Source organism: Crocuta crocuta, unplaced genomic scaffold (genome assembly GCF_008692635.1).
Source record: "Crocuta crocuta isolate KB4526 unplaced genomic scaffold, BGI_CrCroc_1.0 scaffold24, whole genome shotgun sequence".
Classification (NCBI taxonomy): domain Eukaryota; kingdom Metazoa; phylum Chordata; class Mammalia; order Carnivora; family Hyaenidae; genus Crocuta; species Crocuta crocuta.
This window is the reverse complement of record NW_027530974.1, coordinates 3,497,168-3,516,140: the sequence shown is the minus strand read 5'-3', so window position 1 is coordinate 3,516,140 and position 18,973 is coordinate 3,497,168. Positions and strand designations below refer to the sequence as shown.

The 18,973-nt window shown below is 40.6% G+C and overlaps 1 protein-coding gene across 2 annotated transcripts in view; it reads right to left on the bottom strand.

Annotated features, from left to right (window-relative positions):
* The window catches only part of CDYL (chromodomain Y like), a 237,238-nt gene that overhangs the window by 199,299 nt on the left and 18,966 nt on the right, over positions 1 to 18,973 (bottom strand). For both annotated transcript variants that reach the window (XM_077770040.1, XM_077770041.1), the window contains exon 3: positions 16,043 to 16,132. In XM_077770040.1, the coding sequence (XP_077626166.1) occupies positions 16,043 to 16,132 (90 nt within the window). The remainder of the gene's footprint in view (positions 1 to 16,042; positions 16,133 to 18,973) is intronic.

Below are 18,973 nucleotides of genomic sequence, written 5' to 3'. Positions count from 1 at the left end.
ATATAAAAGGATGTTCTGTAAAAGCCATGGTTCTCCTTAAGCTGCAACCCCAGGGGAATTTCTCCTATGTGTCCTCGTAAGGAGGAATCTAGAAATGTGGCAGACTGGGTTATCACTGAGATCTCTGTGTTAAATACAGTGATGCATTACTTAGAGTTGGATCTGATAGCACCCCTCTATGTATGCACAGTTCATTCAAGTCCATTCTCCAAGAAGGCAAATATCTGTGATCTAAACACACAAGACACTAACAGTCAAATTTGGTCCCAAGGTAAATTTGAGGGTACCCAGCAGAATGGATAATACATATATACCTTTCAGGGAATTTCTACAAACATTTTTCAAAAATCGGTCTTTGCTAAAGGACTGGACAGTAAGGAATTCAAGGTTATATTCTCCAGTGAGAGCCCAGAGTGCAAGTATTCTGTATAATCTAGGGCAGGCACATGTGCCGGATCACTGCTAGACCAAGGGAAAAGACAAGGTTCTTTTGTGAAAGTGATCTAGTCTAGTTGAGCTCACAGGTGCTCAAGCATCTCTAAGGGAACCCATGACCCAGTGACTGTGGACAAGTCGCCATTTTGACTCCTTTGTGCTTGTTCTCTCAGTTTTAAATAATAACAAGGATCTCTAAAAATATGTATTATTTTGTTTTGCGCAGTTTCAGTGTAGTCTCCCATTTTGTCTGATGTGGTCCTTAGGGCAAGATGATGAAGCAGAGCAGCAGAGTCCTCATTTTGTATACATTTCCCTCCACTAGGAAGAGGGGAATTCTAAAGATCTTTGAGGCCCAAGATTCCATGGTTTTCACTATGAGATGTCCTGTCTATCTGATCTTTCAGGGATAGCAGCCTTGACTGTTTAAGATTCACCTATGCTTTTTGAAATGTAAAATTCTGGTTCATAGGTAATGGCATATGGAGGTGTCCCATCAATATTATCCTGATTTCAGCCCACACCATACACTTAAATCTTCCCTGTTCTAATTCTTCTTCACCGAAGTTAGGATGAAAGCCTGTTAAAGTGCAAGTTCAGAAATGTACATTTTTAAAGTTGTCATGCCAGCAGGCAAAAAGAGACTATGACTGAGTGACTTACAGCTTTAAAGATCCATAAAAGACCTTTATTTGGAGGCACTCCCAACCCCCTCAATTGCCCTTCACAACATTCATCTTGGGCAGGAAGGAAACGGATCTCTCTCCCCATGGTTCCCAGACTCGGGATGGTAATGGGGCATTAGTGGAATTCTCAGAAGCACCCCGCCCAGAACGCGTTCCAAATAACATGGGCAAGAGGCTGCTAGGAAGGCCTGGTGTCCCTGAGCTAATTGTCCTGCCCATTATTGTGGCTTCATTCTACAGGGGATTCATCGGGTCACATGTGCAGCAACACAGGCTGGAGATGGGAAAAGCTATTTAATGGCTGCAAAAATAGAGATGCCATGCAGGCCGGCACACAGCTGTGGCCTTGCCCAGTATTACCAAATTCACACTGGGCCCTGAGCCAGCAAAGCAGTCGCAGGAAGGATGAGCAAGCCACCTCCATAGTATGTGGATACTCCTTTGACTTAGGAAAAGATAAAGTCTTTGTTAAGCATTTACAATGAATGAAAGTGAAGATTTCCTGGATCCATTTGCATTTCCAAGTATGCTTTCCTCTTCTATAATTCCCCCTCAGACCTTTCCACTCTTAACTGAGAGAAGTTTTAAAACCAGAATTGGTTAGGTAGAGTTAAATAAAGCTGGTCTGTACCAAAATGGAGAAGATTATCTTGTGAATGTGTTTTCCATCCTCAGCCCTGAGTTAAGAGTGCATTTGTGGGGATATAGGGTGTTTCATCCACAGTTTTCCTGTTCTTTCTGTAAACAACAGTCCTCCTCATTATCATCATTAAAGTTCCAGGCACTGAAATTGGCTGAAAAGCAAAAGGAAGTACACTTTGAATATAGTTTATAAAGGGGAGCAGGAGCGAAGTAGGAAAAGTATATTGAAATGTTTAAATAAATGTTATTCTTTTGGAAAAATTAATGTGCTGTAGACCAATGAGTCTCAAACTTTAATGTGCCTACAGATCATCCAGGGACCTCATTAAAAATGTTTTAATGTTTGTTTATTTATTTATTTATTTTTTTGAGAGAGAGAGAGAGAGCAAGCATGAGTCAGGAGTTGGAGTCGGGGAGGCACAGAGAGAGAGATTGAAAGAGAGAATTCCAAGCAGGCTCCATGCTGTCAGCACAGAGCCTGATGCAGGGCTCGATCCCACAAAATGTGGAATCATGACCTGAGACGAAATGAAGACTCAGATGCTTAACCTATTGAGCCACCCAGGTGCCCTTCCAAGGACCTCATTAATGGGCAGAGTCTGACTGCTAGTCTGGGGTAGGGCCAGAGAGTCTGCATTTCTAACACATTCCCACATGATGCTCATGCAGCTGGCCCATGGACTACACTTTACATAGGAAAGGTATAAAAGTAGGTTTATATACCTTGTTAGCAACATTTCTATTACTAAAAAAAAGTTCTGGACTACCCTCATTAGACCATTAGAAGGGCATTTTGCTCAAAGTGGAACACATATAACTAAAAATGCTAGGAAGACAGGTCTGATTTTTTACTGTAAGATAGCAAACTCATCTCTACAAAACTACAGTACAAAAATCTGTTTAATTTTTTCTCTAGCTTCTATCACTTGCATGTACTTTTCATAGCCATTTAGTGATATCATGCTTATTAATTTTAAGAGGACTAAGTAGTAGCCACCCCTCACTCTCAAAAGGGTCCCAGTTCAGAAAATAAATCACAGATTCACTCTATTTATACCTCCTTGTATAGTTCCCTGGCATTTAACACACTGTTGTCCTATTTGCTTATGATTTTGACTTGTGTCTACATCTTAGGTTTTTGATGAGATTATAACTTATCTGAGGGCATCTGATTCATTCACTCAATCAATACTAAAACAACCTGGGGTCATTGTCCATATACAATTGAAAGCTGGATTCAGATATTTCTTAGGATCGTAAGTCTGTTCAATAACTATCTGGGTAGCAGTGACAGCCTTCGTAGAATACATTCATCCATCCATCTATCCACCTATCCATATGTCCATCTGTCCATGCATCCTGCCATCCATCCAAACCTTATTTAAAACCACTGTGCCAAGTGCTGGGCTGGGTCCTAGAAGTATAACAGATCAAAGCATAGTCTCTGCCTCCTAGACCTCTTGTTTATTTCTTCACACAGAAATATTTATTGATTCATTTTTACAAAACAAACTTTTTTCCTCAGCTTATTCAGATGACAGAGATATCCTCTGTTTGGAGAAATAGGAACGGGGAATGAGCATCTATTTGAATGAGCACAGATCTGGAAATAGAGATGATGGTATTGGCTCAGGTTCCAAAATGGTCCAATCACTTCCATCCCCTGGGCCTCAAGTTCCTCATCTGCCAATTGAAGGTGTCAATGATTGCTGAGATCTCTTCTAGTCTTACAATTCTGTTAGAGGAGTTTGGATGTTTTCTCCTTTCCTGTTTAAGACTTATAGGAAGAGAAGAATTTTAGAGAGCTTTTGATAGCAGAGAGAATAAGACTGTAGAAGCCTTTAGAGATGGTTCATTCCAAGCCAAAAAACTTCTTGGCTTTTGGCACATTTTCCCTTTTACTTTTCTCATCTCTATCATTCATTCTACAGTTTACCAAGATTTGCCTTTATTTCTTTTTTCACTAAAATTTGCTTTTCACATCTTTGCTATCAGTGTATCAACCACATGCTTTTTCCTTTCTTGGCTCCCCCTACTGTGTTTGTTCATCCTCTTGACTTTCTTTCCTCATACCTCTCAATGTCATCATACCTCACTTTTGCTTCTAAATTTTTTTTTTTTAATGTATTGAAGTCTTGGGTGGCTCAGTTGGTTAAGTGTCTAACTATTGGTTTCAGCTCAGGTCATGATCTCATGGTTCGTGAGTTCAAGACCCACATCAAGCTCTGCACTGACAGTGTGGAGCCTGCTTGGGATTCTCTCTCTCTGTCTCTCTCTGCCCCTCCTCCCTCAAAATAAATAAATAAACTTTAAAAACCCCTAAAAATATAAAAGTTGTATAACATTCCATGGTGTGGGTCTTCCAAAGAAACCCAACCAACCAAACAAAAATGGATTGAAGTCTAATTGACTTACAATATCATATTGGTTTCAGGTATACAACATAGCATGTACATACACACTATACACATATATAGCATGATTTGACATTTGTATACATTGTGAAGTGGTCACCACTATGTCTAGTTACCATTTCTATTTCAGTGCTTGTGATCAATTTCCATTTTTGTTCACTCCATTCTCTTTTTCTCACCCTCCACCAGAAGCCATTTGATGTTTGCCACATAACCTGTATTTTTAGTACATATTCTTCATATTGTTTCTCAGGGGACGATGAAGTGGTAGAAATTGTATATCTCTTGGAAAATCTGTCATGTGATTTGGTGTCTCAAAAGTTACCTGACATGCTCTGAATGGCTTATTTTTCTGCAGATTCATTCATTCATCTGCTCAAATATACTTATTAAGCATCTGCTATAAATAGCATTGTGTCAAGGCACAAGAAGGAGTGAAAAGAACAAGATATGATTTTTCTCTTCTTGAAGCATAAAATATTAGAAGAAAGAGTTGTAGTGGTGCCTACGTGGCTCAGTGGGTGAAGCATCCAACTCTAAGATTTTGGCTCAGCATGATCTCATGGATCCTGAGATTGAGCTCCAAGTTAGGCTCCACGGTGACAGCGTGGAGCCTGCTTGGGATTCTCTCCTCTCTCTCTGCCCCTACTCCGACTCATGTGTGCAACTGCATGTGCATGCATTCCTTCCCTGTCTCTATCTCTCAAAATAAAAAAATAAACATTAAAAAAAGAATTACAATGCAGTATGCCAAATGTCATATTGCTATAAGAGCATGGGGGTAGGAGCCCCCAATGATTGCTGTGCAAAAATCTTCTCTACTGTATCGCATTTGACTTCCGAAATACAGTGGTTTCCTCTCTGCCACCCCCTTCCCATGTCTCTAACTTAGGGGCCTTGCATTGGTGGAAAATACCTGCATCCTTTGATTCTGTATGGGCTATGTCAAGCACTAAAATAGCCACAACCTGAGTTGCCATTTTGCAGATAAGTGCATGAAGTACTTGTATAGATTCTCTATGACAAAAAAGATCATGATTCTGAAAGGCAGTTTACACCTTATGCTTTCAAAGCAATAAAACCAAATACTCAATTTTTAGCAAATCCATATTTGAGGAGATAGGAGTTATAGTGGCAGTGGTGGGGTCCTAAGTGGTAGCTTACCTCAGGAATAACCACTGATTCAAAAACAAACAAACAAACAAGTTGGAAAAGGGGTGCCTGGGTGGCTCAGTCAGTTGAACGTCTGACTCTTGATTTCAGCTCAGGTCATGATACAGTGGTTGGTGGGATTGAATCTCTCCTCAGGCTTTGTGCTAAATAGCTTGTTTGGGATTCTCTCTCTCCCTCTCTCTCTGACCTTCCCCTGCTCTCTCTTTCTCTCTCTCACTCTTTTAAAATAAATAAACATTAAATAAACAGAATGAAAGAAAAGAGGGAAGGAAGGAAAAAGAAACTTGCGATTTCTATGGATTTGAAATTCTATTGATTCTCATCAATTAAAATTCAGAAACGTTTTAGGCAACAATCCATTATTGCCTATGAGTTTTTAATGTAAAAATCACTTAGTAAAGTAGCTAGGAGAGAGATCCTGAGACAAACAATCTAATATTGGATAGGGATCAGGGCAACTAACTGAGAGTGGGTTAAGACCCCAAAGAGTAGATTGGCAGGGGACACTTCAGTGGGAAGTCCTAGCCAGTGTGACTGCAGTGTGACTTAGGAGGGCCTAAGACATCTGTGTACGGAAGGAGGTCAACCTTACTCTCTGGGTAAGCTCATTATTTCCCTGGCTCTAATTACTAGCATGTGCACAACCATACACCTTTTCCAGGCCAGGTCTCTCTGGTGATCTCAAGATTCCTAGGACTTCTATTTGATATCAACCTGTCCCCAGACCTGCTCCTCTTCTTCCTGCATCTAGTCCCACTCATTCACCCAATTTTTCAAGCCAAACCAGGCATTAAGCTGGACTCCTCGTCACTCAATTGTGAGCAGGCATCCACAGTGGTGCTTCAGTCTGGCTGCTACTGCCGGTTCATATTGTTATCCCGAGTCCCAGCCTTCACCATCTCAACGCTACAACAACTTCATAGATTATTCACTAACTTCTCCATTTAACATCATGTTTCAAACCATCCTCTACCCTGAAGCTAGAGTGAACTCTCTAAAGCACAAATCAGATGTGTCCCTCTTGCGTTCAACATTCCATTATCCATAGGATGAAATCCAAACAGGTTAGTGTGATGCACCAGAACCTTCAGGATTTGAACCTAGCCTCAGGCTGCCTCTTCCCACACCCCTACTCATGGCCTGTAAATTGCAGTTATACCTAACAGTGCCCTGAATGTAGCTTTCTTTTGCTTTGGGGCCTTTGCACATGTTGTCTCCTTGGCTGGGGTACATTCCTGCCTGCTAGTGCTTTGCTAATGTCTATTTATCCTTCTAGGTCTCTGCTTGGGCATCTTCTCCTAAAGGAATGCTTTTCTCTCCTCTATTATCCCAAAGATTGGGCATGACATGCCTCTTATGTGCTTACTCAGCACTTGACCTCATTCCTCCCAGTACGTAACACCCTGTTCTGTGAGTAGAGTGGGACTTTGAGCCTGGTGACCTTTCTGGTCCTAAGTGAAATTGTTGGCAAACAGTGTACACTCAACATCTGATGAGAAAGGGGCAAAGGAAGAAAAGGGGTTCTGGGGTGCCTAGGTAGCTCGGTTGGTTAAGCATCTGACTCTTGATTTTGGCTCAGGTCATCATCTCACAGTTCATTAGTTTGAGCCTGCATTCAAGTCTGAGCTGTCAGTGTGGAGCCTGCTTGAAATTCTCTCTCTCCCTCTCTCTCTCTCTCTCTTTGCCCCTACCCCACTTGTGTTCACTCTCTCTCTCAAAATAAATAAATAAACTTAAAAAAAAGTATTTTTTAAAACAAAGGGGATTTCTGAGAGTAGGATGAGAGGTATTCATATCATACTTGCTCTACCCATTTTCTTAATTTTTTTGCCTCCCCCACTTCTACTCATTAAGCCCATAATATATGGGGCCCTTGGGTGGCTCAATCGGCTAAGCACCCAACTTTGGCTCAGGTCATGATCTCGTAGTTTTCTTTCTTTTCTTTTCTTTTTTAATGTTTTATTTATTTCTGAGAGAGAGAGAGAGAGACACAACGTGAGTAGGGGAGGGTCACAAAGAGAGGGAGATAGAGAATCTGAAGTAGGATCCAGGCTCTGAGCTAGCTGTCAGCACAGAGCCCGACGCGGGACTCGAACCCACGAACCATGAGATCATGACCTGAGCTGAAGTCAGACGCTTAACCGACTGAGCCACCCAGGCACCTCGACCTCTTGGTTTTCAGTCTGCTGTCAGCATAGAGCCCACTTTAGATCCTGTGTACTCTTCTCTCTCTGCCCCTCCCTTGCCTGTGCTCTCTTTCTCTCTCAAAAATAAAATAAACATTAAATTTTTTTTAAAAAAGATCATAATACATGGTTTTGAAATATCAATTAATAATCTGGAGCTGGAGTGACTTTCCTCCTGATGAATCCAGATTGGTTATAGAGCTGATGAATGACTGTCTAGTACTGAAAAGTGAACATGATTATAAATCATTCCTTTGAGAAAAAAATGAAAACCTCAATCTCCACCATAAGCAATATACCATAGTGGTCAAGAGATTACCTTTGGTCTCTGAGAGACCTGAGTTCAAGTCTTGGCTCTGCCATTTGCTATGATGTGAGGTAGATTATTTAAGCTATGCCTCAGTTTCCTTATCTGTAAGGTGGAGATCACAAGAGTATCATACATTTTTGAGGATTACCCAAGGTGTACAAAGAACTTAACACATTGCCATTTACTACACAGTGTCAAAAAATGTTAATTATTATAAAACTAGTGGCAGCAGGTCTTTCAAAGACTCTTTGGTTTATTTCAACATGTGTCTCTCTTTCTCTTTTTCTCTTACAATTTAGCAATTTATAGTCAGATTAGAACTGAACGGCCTCAGTCACTTCTCTCCTTTTCTCTTCATGTCTCCTTTCCAATTTCCATCTGACCTTTGTCTTGTGCATTAGTGATGCCTGGTCCCATGGCCCATCTCTGCTGTCTTGAGTCAGGAATTAGTCTACATAATCATGAGATCTTGGGAGTTCTCCTTATGAGAAACACCATCTGAAATCCTGTTCCAACTTGAGAAAAGCATTACAAATTATATATAGGAAAAGGAGTTTTATCTAATTTATAAACTCACAGGTTTATGTTATTACTAAGACCTGTTATGGTTAATAAACAAATACATATTTCTTATCACATTCTACATATGACTAGTCACATCTTTGGGCGTAACATCTTGTTCTAGGTTTTAATCACTTTTGATTTTGCACCTTAATATTTGTACCACTAAAGATCATCCTTTTTTTTTTTTAAATATTTTTATTTATTTCTAGGAGAGAGAGAGAGAGAGACAGTGTGAGCAGGGGAGGGGTCAGAGAGAGAGGGAGACATAGACTCTGAAACAGGCTCCAGGCTCTGAGCTGGCTGTCAGCACAGAGTCCGATGCGGGGCTCGAACCCACGAACCGCGAGATCATGACCTAAGCGAAAGTTGGACACTTAACCGACTAAGCCACCCAGGGGTCCCTGAAGATCATCCTTAATATGAGATTTGGCCCCTGGGAGTTGGGTGATAGAAGCAATAAAATCCAATAGTGTCACTGGCTTAGTAGAGAAGAACAGTGATGAACTAAATATTGTTGGTTGGAAAGTTAGTGACTCTTGTTTTCCTATAGCAAAATGTTTGATCCAACTGTCACCTGCTGAATCATGTAAAGAAAGCATGCAAACTGAATGTGTAGGTAGGGGAAAAGGTAGGGAAGGTAAAACTTTTGTTTGTACTGGTTGCTCCTTGTGGCTTTTAGCCAACTACTACAATCAAGATATGAACATGGGCTGGAGCTAGCTTGTCTGCCAGCAGAAATGGAAGGGAATACAGTTTCACTATGGGATTGTCTCTGCCTGTGATCTAAATTGATTATGAGCCCTATAACTGGGAGTCTTGCTGGGGTGAAAAATCCAATTACTTTTTTTGCCTAGACTGAAGCAGTAGTAAGAAGCGACTGAACACTCATCCAGCTTTGGCAGGAGATAAGAACATGGCCGCAAGCCCCTTTCAAGCATCTTCCCTCAGAATTCATTGCCAGACAATGGAAACATGTCCAGTCATAAAGAAAGATGAAAGGTATTGCCATCCCATCCAACTTTTTCTTTCTTTGCTTCAAAAGGTCTCAAGAATAGTCAACTTCAATTTGAGAAGGAAGGGACTGGCAGAGCATAAAGAGCTATAAATAAAAGATCAGAGTTTTCAGGCATAGAGTTTCCAGACACAGTTTTAGGCTGTGGTAACTCACACTTGGAACTGACTGGAAGCAAATAGGTTGGAAGCTTTCTACATTTGGACAGGAATCTCTCGCTTGGCTTGCAAAAACTTCTAATTATTCAATTCTTAAAAGAATCCCTGGGTCCCTGCACCTGCACAAGAGAGAATGGCTCTGGAAACGCTGCAGCTCCAAAGACCATCATATCTTTCTAATGTCCATGGCTCAAAAATAGCCATGGAGGAAAATGACAAGAAAGAATCTCCCAGAGGGCAAAGCCAGAGGTCATGGTGAACAATGGACAAGGGAGTTCAGCCAAGGCAGCAGCTACCAGAGGGCCCAATCAAGGCATGTACTCCACTGCCAGAAAGGGAGTCTTTGCCATTCCTATCCAGCAGGATTCAATAACTGCTATAGATCCATACCTGCAATATTTCCTTTTCCTACCTTTTTGGTGGCAGTTTTATTGTGGTTATTCTGCTCCTACTTCAGCAATTATATTGCATGTAAATGCAGATAACTTGTTTTTTGGTTTGTGAATTACCAGACCATGAGGAGCCACATCTGGTTGTGATGGAGATGACATCACCCAGAGATTCTGGATTTTGAGTGAAATGCAATACCTGGATGAAACTTTGAGGTCATCTCTTTTGCAGAAGGAGACGCATGTGTCTATGTAGGAGAAGAGTATACATGATTATTTAGGAAGCCAAACTACTAGGTGCCTTCCAAAATCCATTCTTCTCTTCTCCTTTAATACAAGAATGCTGATTTTTAACTAGGCACATTGTTGCCCAGCTAGAAATCTTTATGTCACTGCCTCCCTTACCATTTAGTGATAGCCAAATATTTAAGTTCTGACCAATGAGACAAAAAGTAGTTGAGTTGCAAGGAACCCATGGAAGTCTCCTTAAAAGGGAACACCATGCTCATCTCCCTTCTCCTCCATCCCGTTGATTCCAGTGTGGATATTGTAGTTGGAACTTATGTGGCCACTTTGGACTATGAGAATGAGGGCCACAAAGAACTCAAAGGAGCACGATGATGTCATGGAGCTAGCAGATTAGCTCTGAATTGCATTACCCTTAGATCTTTTAAATGAGAAAAGAATAAAGTTTCATCTTATTTAAGCCACTGTATTTTGGAGTTTTGAGCTATGAAGCTATGAATCAACTCATGATTGATATACTCTCTCTGTGTGATTTGGCCAACTGAATTTTAAGAATATAAAGTAGTTGGTTTAGTGTTATGGATTTGAGGTCTGGTCCACTAATCAGCTGAACTATTTCTTGAGAAGTTGAAAAGAAACGCCTCTGTTGTTTTAGCTTGGAACCCGCCAGGGTTGGACTTAATTAGGATGCAAGACTGATACAGCTTCAGAGTTGGGAAAAAAATTCCATAATGTTTTGCCCAATTAAAATGATTATAGAGAGTACACTTCCTGTGGCAAATGGCATCTTGACTACTGTGAGGACAAAGAAAAAACCTAGAGGTTATGGTCTGGATGGGAGTATCTCTGTCACCCATGCTCTCTGATCTAGCCCTAGTATTCAGTATTAGAAAGAAGGTATGGTTTCACAGGTCTGATAATTTAGAAAAAAAAATCAGAAAAGTAGTCAAATTTAATATATTAAAACACATGTCAATGAATATTTATTCTACTTTCTATGGGCTTACCTAGGGTTTCTCAACCTTGGCATGATTAACATTTTGTAGCAGATAATTCTTTGCTGTAAGAGGCTCTCCTATGCACTGTATGATGTTCAGCAGCAACCCTGGTCTCAGCCCTCTACATTCGAGTTGCAACATCCCCCATTCCAGTTGCGACAACCAAAATATCTGCAGACATTGCCAGGTGTCCCCTGTGAGTCAAAATTCCCCCAGTGGAGAGCCATTGGATTAACGTGAGGCTCAATGCTAATTTCATGTTGTTTTACAATATACAGAGCCTGCTATTCGCTGGTGGAGAAGAGCCACCAGTTTCCTGGAATTGGGACACAGGGCTGAAGCATATTTTACTTACCTATACTTGATAGAAAATCTCAAAAATAGCTATAATTTAACAAGCACCTCATAAAGGTCACACACTCTCCTCAGTACTTCACATTTACTACTTATTTTGGGAGAAGCTTTTTTTTTTTTTTTTTAAAGCATAGGACAGTACAGCAAAACAAAACAAAACCCTGAGCACATAGATACAGAATATAGGTTGTGGTTGCCAGAGGTTGGGGGGCGGGCCATGGGCAAAGTGAGTGAAGGGGGTCAAAAGATACAACCTTTCAGTTATATAAGTCATGAAGATGTAATATGCAGCATGGTGACTATAGTTAATAACACTGTCTTGCATATTTGAATGTTACTAAGAGAGTGGATCTGAGAAGTTCTCGTCACAAGAAAAACATTTTTGTAATTATATGTGATGACGGACATTAACCAGACTTAATTGTCGTGATCATTTTGCAATATACACAAATATCAAATATTAGGTTGCACACCTGAAACTGCTGTAAAGTTATATGCCAATAATACCTCAATTTTTAAAAAAGTACAGGAAGGTACAGTAACAGTTTTTCTGCATTTCCTGCCCAGTTTCCTTTCCCTCAGAAAGTTGGTTTGTACCCAGGTCATATTTTTATACTTTTACTATGGAGATATGCAATCTCTAAGCAATATTTGGTGTTGCTTTGGGTATGTAAGAATTTTACATAAATGCATGTCATGCATATCATAGTGTATGCAGCATTTTTGTGCTCAAAGTTATATTTTTTTGTGATTCCTCCATGTTGCTACACGTAAATCTGGTCCATTTATTTTCACTTGTATATAGTATTCCATTGTATAAATGTGGTGCAATTTATTTACCCACCCTTCTACAGATGCACATTTGAATTGCTTACAGTAAATTTCTATTCTAAAACAAGACTACAGTAAACATCTTTCTATGTCTCTCTGTGCACATGTCCAACACGTGCTGAGGTTTCTTCAGAAGTAGAATTGTTGGGTCAGAGGCTGTGATTTTTAAAAAAATTTTTAAATGTTTTATTATTTTTGAGAGAGAGAGACAGCGTGAGCAGGGGAGGGTGAGAGAGAGAGGGAGACACAGAATCTGAAACAGGCTCCAGGCTCTGAGCTGTCAGCACAGAACACAATGTGGGGCTCGAATCCACGAACTGTGAGTTCATGACCTGAGCCAAAGCCGGATGGTCAACCGACTGAGCCACCCAGGCGCCCCAGCTGTGATTATTTTTAACTTTACTAGATAATGCCACATTGTTCTCCGACATGATCGAATCAATTTACATTTCCCACTAGCAGTGCATGAAAATCCCTGACTCCCCATAATCCTCTCCAGTGCCTGCTTTTATCACAATTTAATTTTTTTCCCTAATTTTGTGGGAGTGGAATGTCTCACTCTGGATTTATTTGCATTACCATGGTTTTGGTGAAATCACACATCTTTTCCTGCATTTGTTGGCTATAGCGGTTTCTTCGGTGGGTTCATGTCTTTTGCTCATTTTTCTATTGTGTTTTCATTAAAATGTTTGTTTAAAAGAATTTTAGTATGTTCCATACTAATGCTTCGCTTATTTTAAATGTTACAAATACCTTCTTCCAGGTTTTGTTTGTCTTCATTTTTTAAAAGATATCTCTTAGTGCACTGAAGTTTTAAACCTTATGTAGTCTAATTCATATACATTTTCTTTCATTATTTTTTTTTTGGACCTTGCTTAAGAAATTCTTTCCTATTCCAAGGTCATGAAGAAATTATCCTCTATTTCATAAAATTTTCATGTTTTAGTTAAATATTTATCTCTTTGAAGTTTGTGTGTGTGTGTGTGTGTGTGTGTGTGTGTGTGTATGGTATGAGGTAAGGATCTCATATACTATCTCTTAACCTTACAACAACCGTATAAGGAGGCATTATTCCCACTTTACAGATGGGAAAACCAAGATTTGATACGTGACTTGTCCAAGTTTTATAGACAGTAAAAGGCAGCAGAACCAGGACTTGAATCCAAGTGTATTTGGTCTCCAAAGACCATTCTGTTGCATACATGGCAGGATGCTGTACCAGAAGGCCAGGTGCAAATAAACATGGCATTTTATTTTTCAAGAAGTTTTCTTGCATCTTTATTGTAAGGGTACCACCTATCTCTAAATATATCTTAGATGAGAGATTATGAGATTCACTTATTTTCCTTCTAGTGTAGAGGCTCAGGTCCACTTTGGTCCTGGGTCCTCCAAGCCTTGCCTAGCTTGAAATCCCAGTAGAATGGACCAAACCGGGCATGAAAAGAAAAGTATAAGTGGCCTCAGCTACCACTGAATCTTGGGATTTCATCTATATATTTAGGAATCTCTTTCTTTTCTGGTCAGTTGTTCTCTGTAGGTGGATGTGGTAGAATCAGGACAGAAAGAAGTCTAGAACAGCTGTTTGTAGCATGTTACTGATTTCCTTATTGATTTATAAGACTTTCATAATATAGGAAGATTAGCTTCTCTTCTGTAATTTTTGTTGCAAATATTTCTTTTAGCTTGTGATAGCAGTATGTTTTGACTTATCTTTGTGTAATCAAATCTATCAGTCTTTCCCATCATTTTTTCTATTACCTTTATGCTTATAAAGTCCTTACAAGCCTTAGATCAGTTTAAAATAACATACAGTTTCCTTTAGAAAAATTTTAATGTTTTCTTTAAAATCGCTTTTCATCATATAAACAAAATATTTTATACTTTTTTCAGACAGTACTGAACAGCTTAATATGAAGAGTAATTCCCTTCCATTTACCCCAACCTCCACCTCCACTTCCCCAAGGTATTTACTCTTAACAGCTTCTTGGGTACCAATTTCAGAATATTTTCATAAATGTAGAGCACAAACTACATTTGCAGCAACAAGTCATCTAGTGGACTTTTTCACATTGATTCAGAGTTGTGTGTCTCCAAGCTGATGACTATTGGATTTAATTTTCTCCAGTCTTAAGGGAGCTGCAAACCTCACCAAGAGGCCACCAAACCGGCCCTGCAGCCACCTCCCTAACCCTTGCTGACCTATATGCGCAGAGACAGGATGGCTGTGGGAGGAGGGTCCTCTGGAGTAGGATTTCTTGATCTGGAGCCCTCAGGGATTTGTGGATAGAATTCGGGGGTTCATGATCATAAGTGGGAAGAATAGTCTGTCCTTATTTTTACTATCTTCTGGCCGACATTTAGCATTTCCTTCCATTATGAATGTAGGCAGCAAACCACAATAGTATCAGCAACACCAGTAGAAGCCACAGGTGTTTTCATGTTGCACGCAGTTGTTGCAGATACCTCAAAATATCAGTTACACTCAGCACCACTTAGAAATCACGGCGAGGATTGTTAGATAAAGCAGCATACATATCAGAGTACAAATTTAAAAAAATGTTTTGACAGCTGTATTTTAAAATAGTTTCCTTTGTAACATTGCATATTTTATTTTATAAACATTATTCTAAGAAGGGGTCCATAAGTCTTTCAACATAAGACTACCAAAAGAATTCATGCATGAGAAAGATCTGAGGAGAGGGTTTGTGGTTTGGGGTGCTTCTCTCACTGGTCACCAAATGAGAAGCTTCCAAGTTATCAGTAGTAAAAACTGAGTTGTGCTATCTTGCTGGTACCCCATTCAAGGTGGCTCCTCTCCCCCAGTCTCAGGCTGTGATGGGCATTGCTGGGATGGGAGCCTGGGGGTGAGGCTGTGAGTGGAGATGACCCTGAGAGCATCTCCTGGGTAGACAATAGTACCACCCACAGGTAGGCGCCTCCAGCCACAAGAGCACAACCAGCAAGATAGGTAAGTGCTTTTGCCCTATTCTTCTCCTCAATCTCCCCACTTCCACCCACTCCCAGAGGGGTTAGAAGCAGCAGAGAGAGGAAGAGAAAAGAAGAACAATGCAAAAGAAGAACTTTATTCCTCCTTCCAAGGTGGACATTTAGGCCACAAGTCCAGCCTTGGATGGATGGAGGGGAAAAGTCTTTGGATGTGAATGGAAATAAAATTAATCTTTGACTTGGCCTGGACTTTAATATATGCAATAGAATCTTAGTGACCAGAATGAGACTGTTCTTAAAGCTGAGTGACTAAAGAGCTGTGTGTTCAGCCCAAGGAGTCAAGAAGAGAATAGAAAGGAAGATTTGAAGGCAGAGGTAGAAGACAAAAAAAAAAAAAGCTATTTCATGGCATAACCCACACAGTTCAGACTGTCTGTTGTACTGGTCTCATGTGCTTGCTTAACCATTTGTTCTTTTTTATTTTATTTTTTTTACACAACTCACTTTTTTTTTACTTTACTTATCTGAGTTACATATATTTTTATGGTTTCACTTTTTGAAAACACATAACTCTTTAACTCAAGTGGAATTTTTCCACGTAGGGGGTGTGTGTGGGGGGAAAGAAGCAGCATGACTTTTACCCTGAAGTTAGGAGTCCCATTGTGACCAACAAAGTCCTGGATAGTCTGCACACCTACCTCGCAGGTTTCACTGGAAAGATGTCGCCATTGCTCCTGAGGCTTGTAAGGCTCTCGTTGATTATAGTTTAGTAGGCTGCTGCTCAGGCCCTGGGGGAGGGGAAGAAGGACAGTGGGCTGAGTCACATAGGAGATACCTAATGTGTAACAAGAATCTGAGCCAGAGCCATGAGGGAGTGTCTGGTGGAACACACTGGCAGGACCTTGGTGTCCGTGCCTCCTGCCTACGGGCCATGGTCTGGACAATAAGGTGGCGGTGGGGGAGGGGGGTGTTGACTACCTTAGATGGCTGAGGCTGACGGTCAAATGGAGGGGTGGATCTTTTAAGACCTTTGGAGGATCTGAGGCACCTTCCCATGCTTCCAACTCCATCTCTTCTCAATGTTATAGGTGGTCGCCATATTCATCTGTCTGGTCTCCTGCCTCACTCTGTGCCCATCAGCCAAACAAACCCTCCATCCAAACCCACCATTTCTGCCTGTCTTCCCAGCTTATATCTTTTTCCTTACTTTCATTTACTTTCTCCATCCTAAATCTTTTTCTCTTCCTTTCATTGTGTGTATTTAGTGCCTCCTCTCTCCTCACTTTTCTCTCTATTACCTTTTTTTAAATGTGAAACAGAAGGATTATGGAGAATTTTCTTCCTGCTTTAAACCAACCCCACATAAACCTTTAAAATTATTATATATTACACATTTTTATCCATACATACAAAAGGGTATAAAATAAAATGATCCCCTTGTATTTGACACTCAAAATAAATATTGCCACCTCTCTCCTTCCCCTCCACACATTACAACTATCTTGAATTTTTTACATATATTAATTTTTGCAGGGGGTAATAACTCCAAGAAATAGTTTGTGGATTAAGAATGCAAGGATGGGAGGTAGCGGGGCCCAGGGTCAAAAAACCCCTTTCTGCTCACAAAGGATATGCATTAGACTGAGGCCAGACACAGACCCTGGATTGTTATCACTTGAATTAGACCATGACAGCCCCCTTTAAAAGGCATGCTGGTTATTTAAGTAATCTAATACATTAGCAGCCTTTACTATTGTAGGTAGGGCTTCTATCTTAACTACTCATAAAAATGAAGAGGGGATGGGAGATTCATGATTTAGTGGCATTTCATGTGAAAACCTACAAGATTTCTATCAGCCAAAAGTGTTAAGTGGCTTTGAAAGAGATGAGCACATCACAGATTGTATTACCAGAAGTGCAATGTTCCAAACATAGGAGCAAATGCTGGATTCACAGGATAGCTGGAATCGCATATGCAATGTTAACTAAGCATCTAGGGGTACCTGGGGGGCTCAGTCAGTGAAGTGTTGGACTTCAGCTCAGGTCATGATCTTGCAGTTCATGAGTTCGAGCTTCCTGTAGGGTTCTGTGCTGACAGCTCAGAGCCTGGGGCCTGCTTTGGATTCTGTGTCTCCCTCTCTCTCTGCTCCCCACCCCCCACTCATGTTTTTTCTCTTTCTCTCTCTCTCTCTCAAAAAAAAAAAAAAAAAAAAAAAAAAAGGAATGATGGAAGTAAAAAGCTTGGTTAATGCCCAAACTTGGAAAACACACAATGAAGAAAATACCCACCTGGGGTAATCGCAGCATTCCGAGTAAACACATGTAACATTTTTGGGAAATGTACTCCTAGTACAAGTGAAGAGGGACAGAGACGGGAGGCCTGCCTAGAGGAACGCAGTCAGCCTGGGTGGGGGCTCGAGAATGTTCCCCTGGTGGCTTCTGTGGGAGAAGGGCGGGCCTGCACGGAGGGTGCTAGAAGGACGTGTGTGCTTAAATTCCCATTTCCTTAAGGGGTCTCCCCGTTTTGGGCTCCTCTCCATTCCCACCCTTCCAAAACGTGGTCACCACATTTCTTCCTAGAGGACAGATTGAATCCTATCACGCTCCTCCCAAAAAACGTTGTTTCGGGTTAACAACTAAACTTCTGAGCACGGCATTAAACGTCCTGCATGGCCTGGCGTCGGATTTCATTCTGGGCTCAGCTCCAGTGACATCTCCAATGACATCTCATGCACACAGGGCCGTATCACAGAGCCGACTTTTCTTGTGCTCCGTAGAGCATGCGTTTCGCAGTCTTTGCTCATAACCGTGCCCTGTGACTAGACAACACTCCTCGTGTTCTGTCTTCATTGAATTTTTTTTTCCATTCTTCAACATCGGATCCAAATGCCTCTGTGGAGCCTTCCTTCCCAGAGTCCTCTGGCTCAGGTGACATTCTTTCCTCTCTCCCTCTCTAGGCAATTTGTCTTTGACAAGGGATTGGATTTGCACATCTGCCTAGATGGTAAGCTCCTTAAGGTCAGGGAGTCTGTGATTGATATAGTACAGTCTNCAGCATTATACTTTGTATCCTCTATATTATATATTTTATATTTATATTTTGTATATTATGTGTTTTTACACATTTCATACATTGTATATATTATAGTTTGTAATTTTTTTTTAGCCCTTCTATCTGAGGACAGACACACTGTGGATGTGCATTGGCTTCTTTGACTGCCTATTGGAAGACAATACTTATAGGGAATACAATCAATGTTTCACAGACTTTACTTCTCGCCCCTGTACTCCAATCCAGCCTAGCTAGTGAATAAGACTTTAAAACTGAGTTGCTGAGCAAGAAGACATTTGGTGCCAGTACCGAAGCCATTCAGCTTTGTCTCCCAAAGAATTTCTTTCCCTCACTTGGGAGCATGTAAGTAGTATTATCTGGACATAGTTTTGGAAAAATACAGAATCAAGTCTCCATTATCAATTCTATAGTTTACCTTCAGCAGATGCTTTTAATCTCACGCTAGTTTCACTGTGCTGACAAGACCTCACCTTGTATATTTCGCAGACTACCTGTGGTTGTAGACACTTATTCTAATAACATCTCAATCCAAACATCATCAGGATATTACATTTTC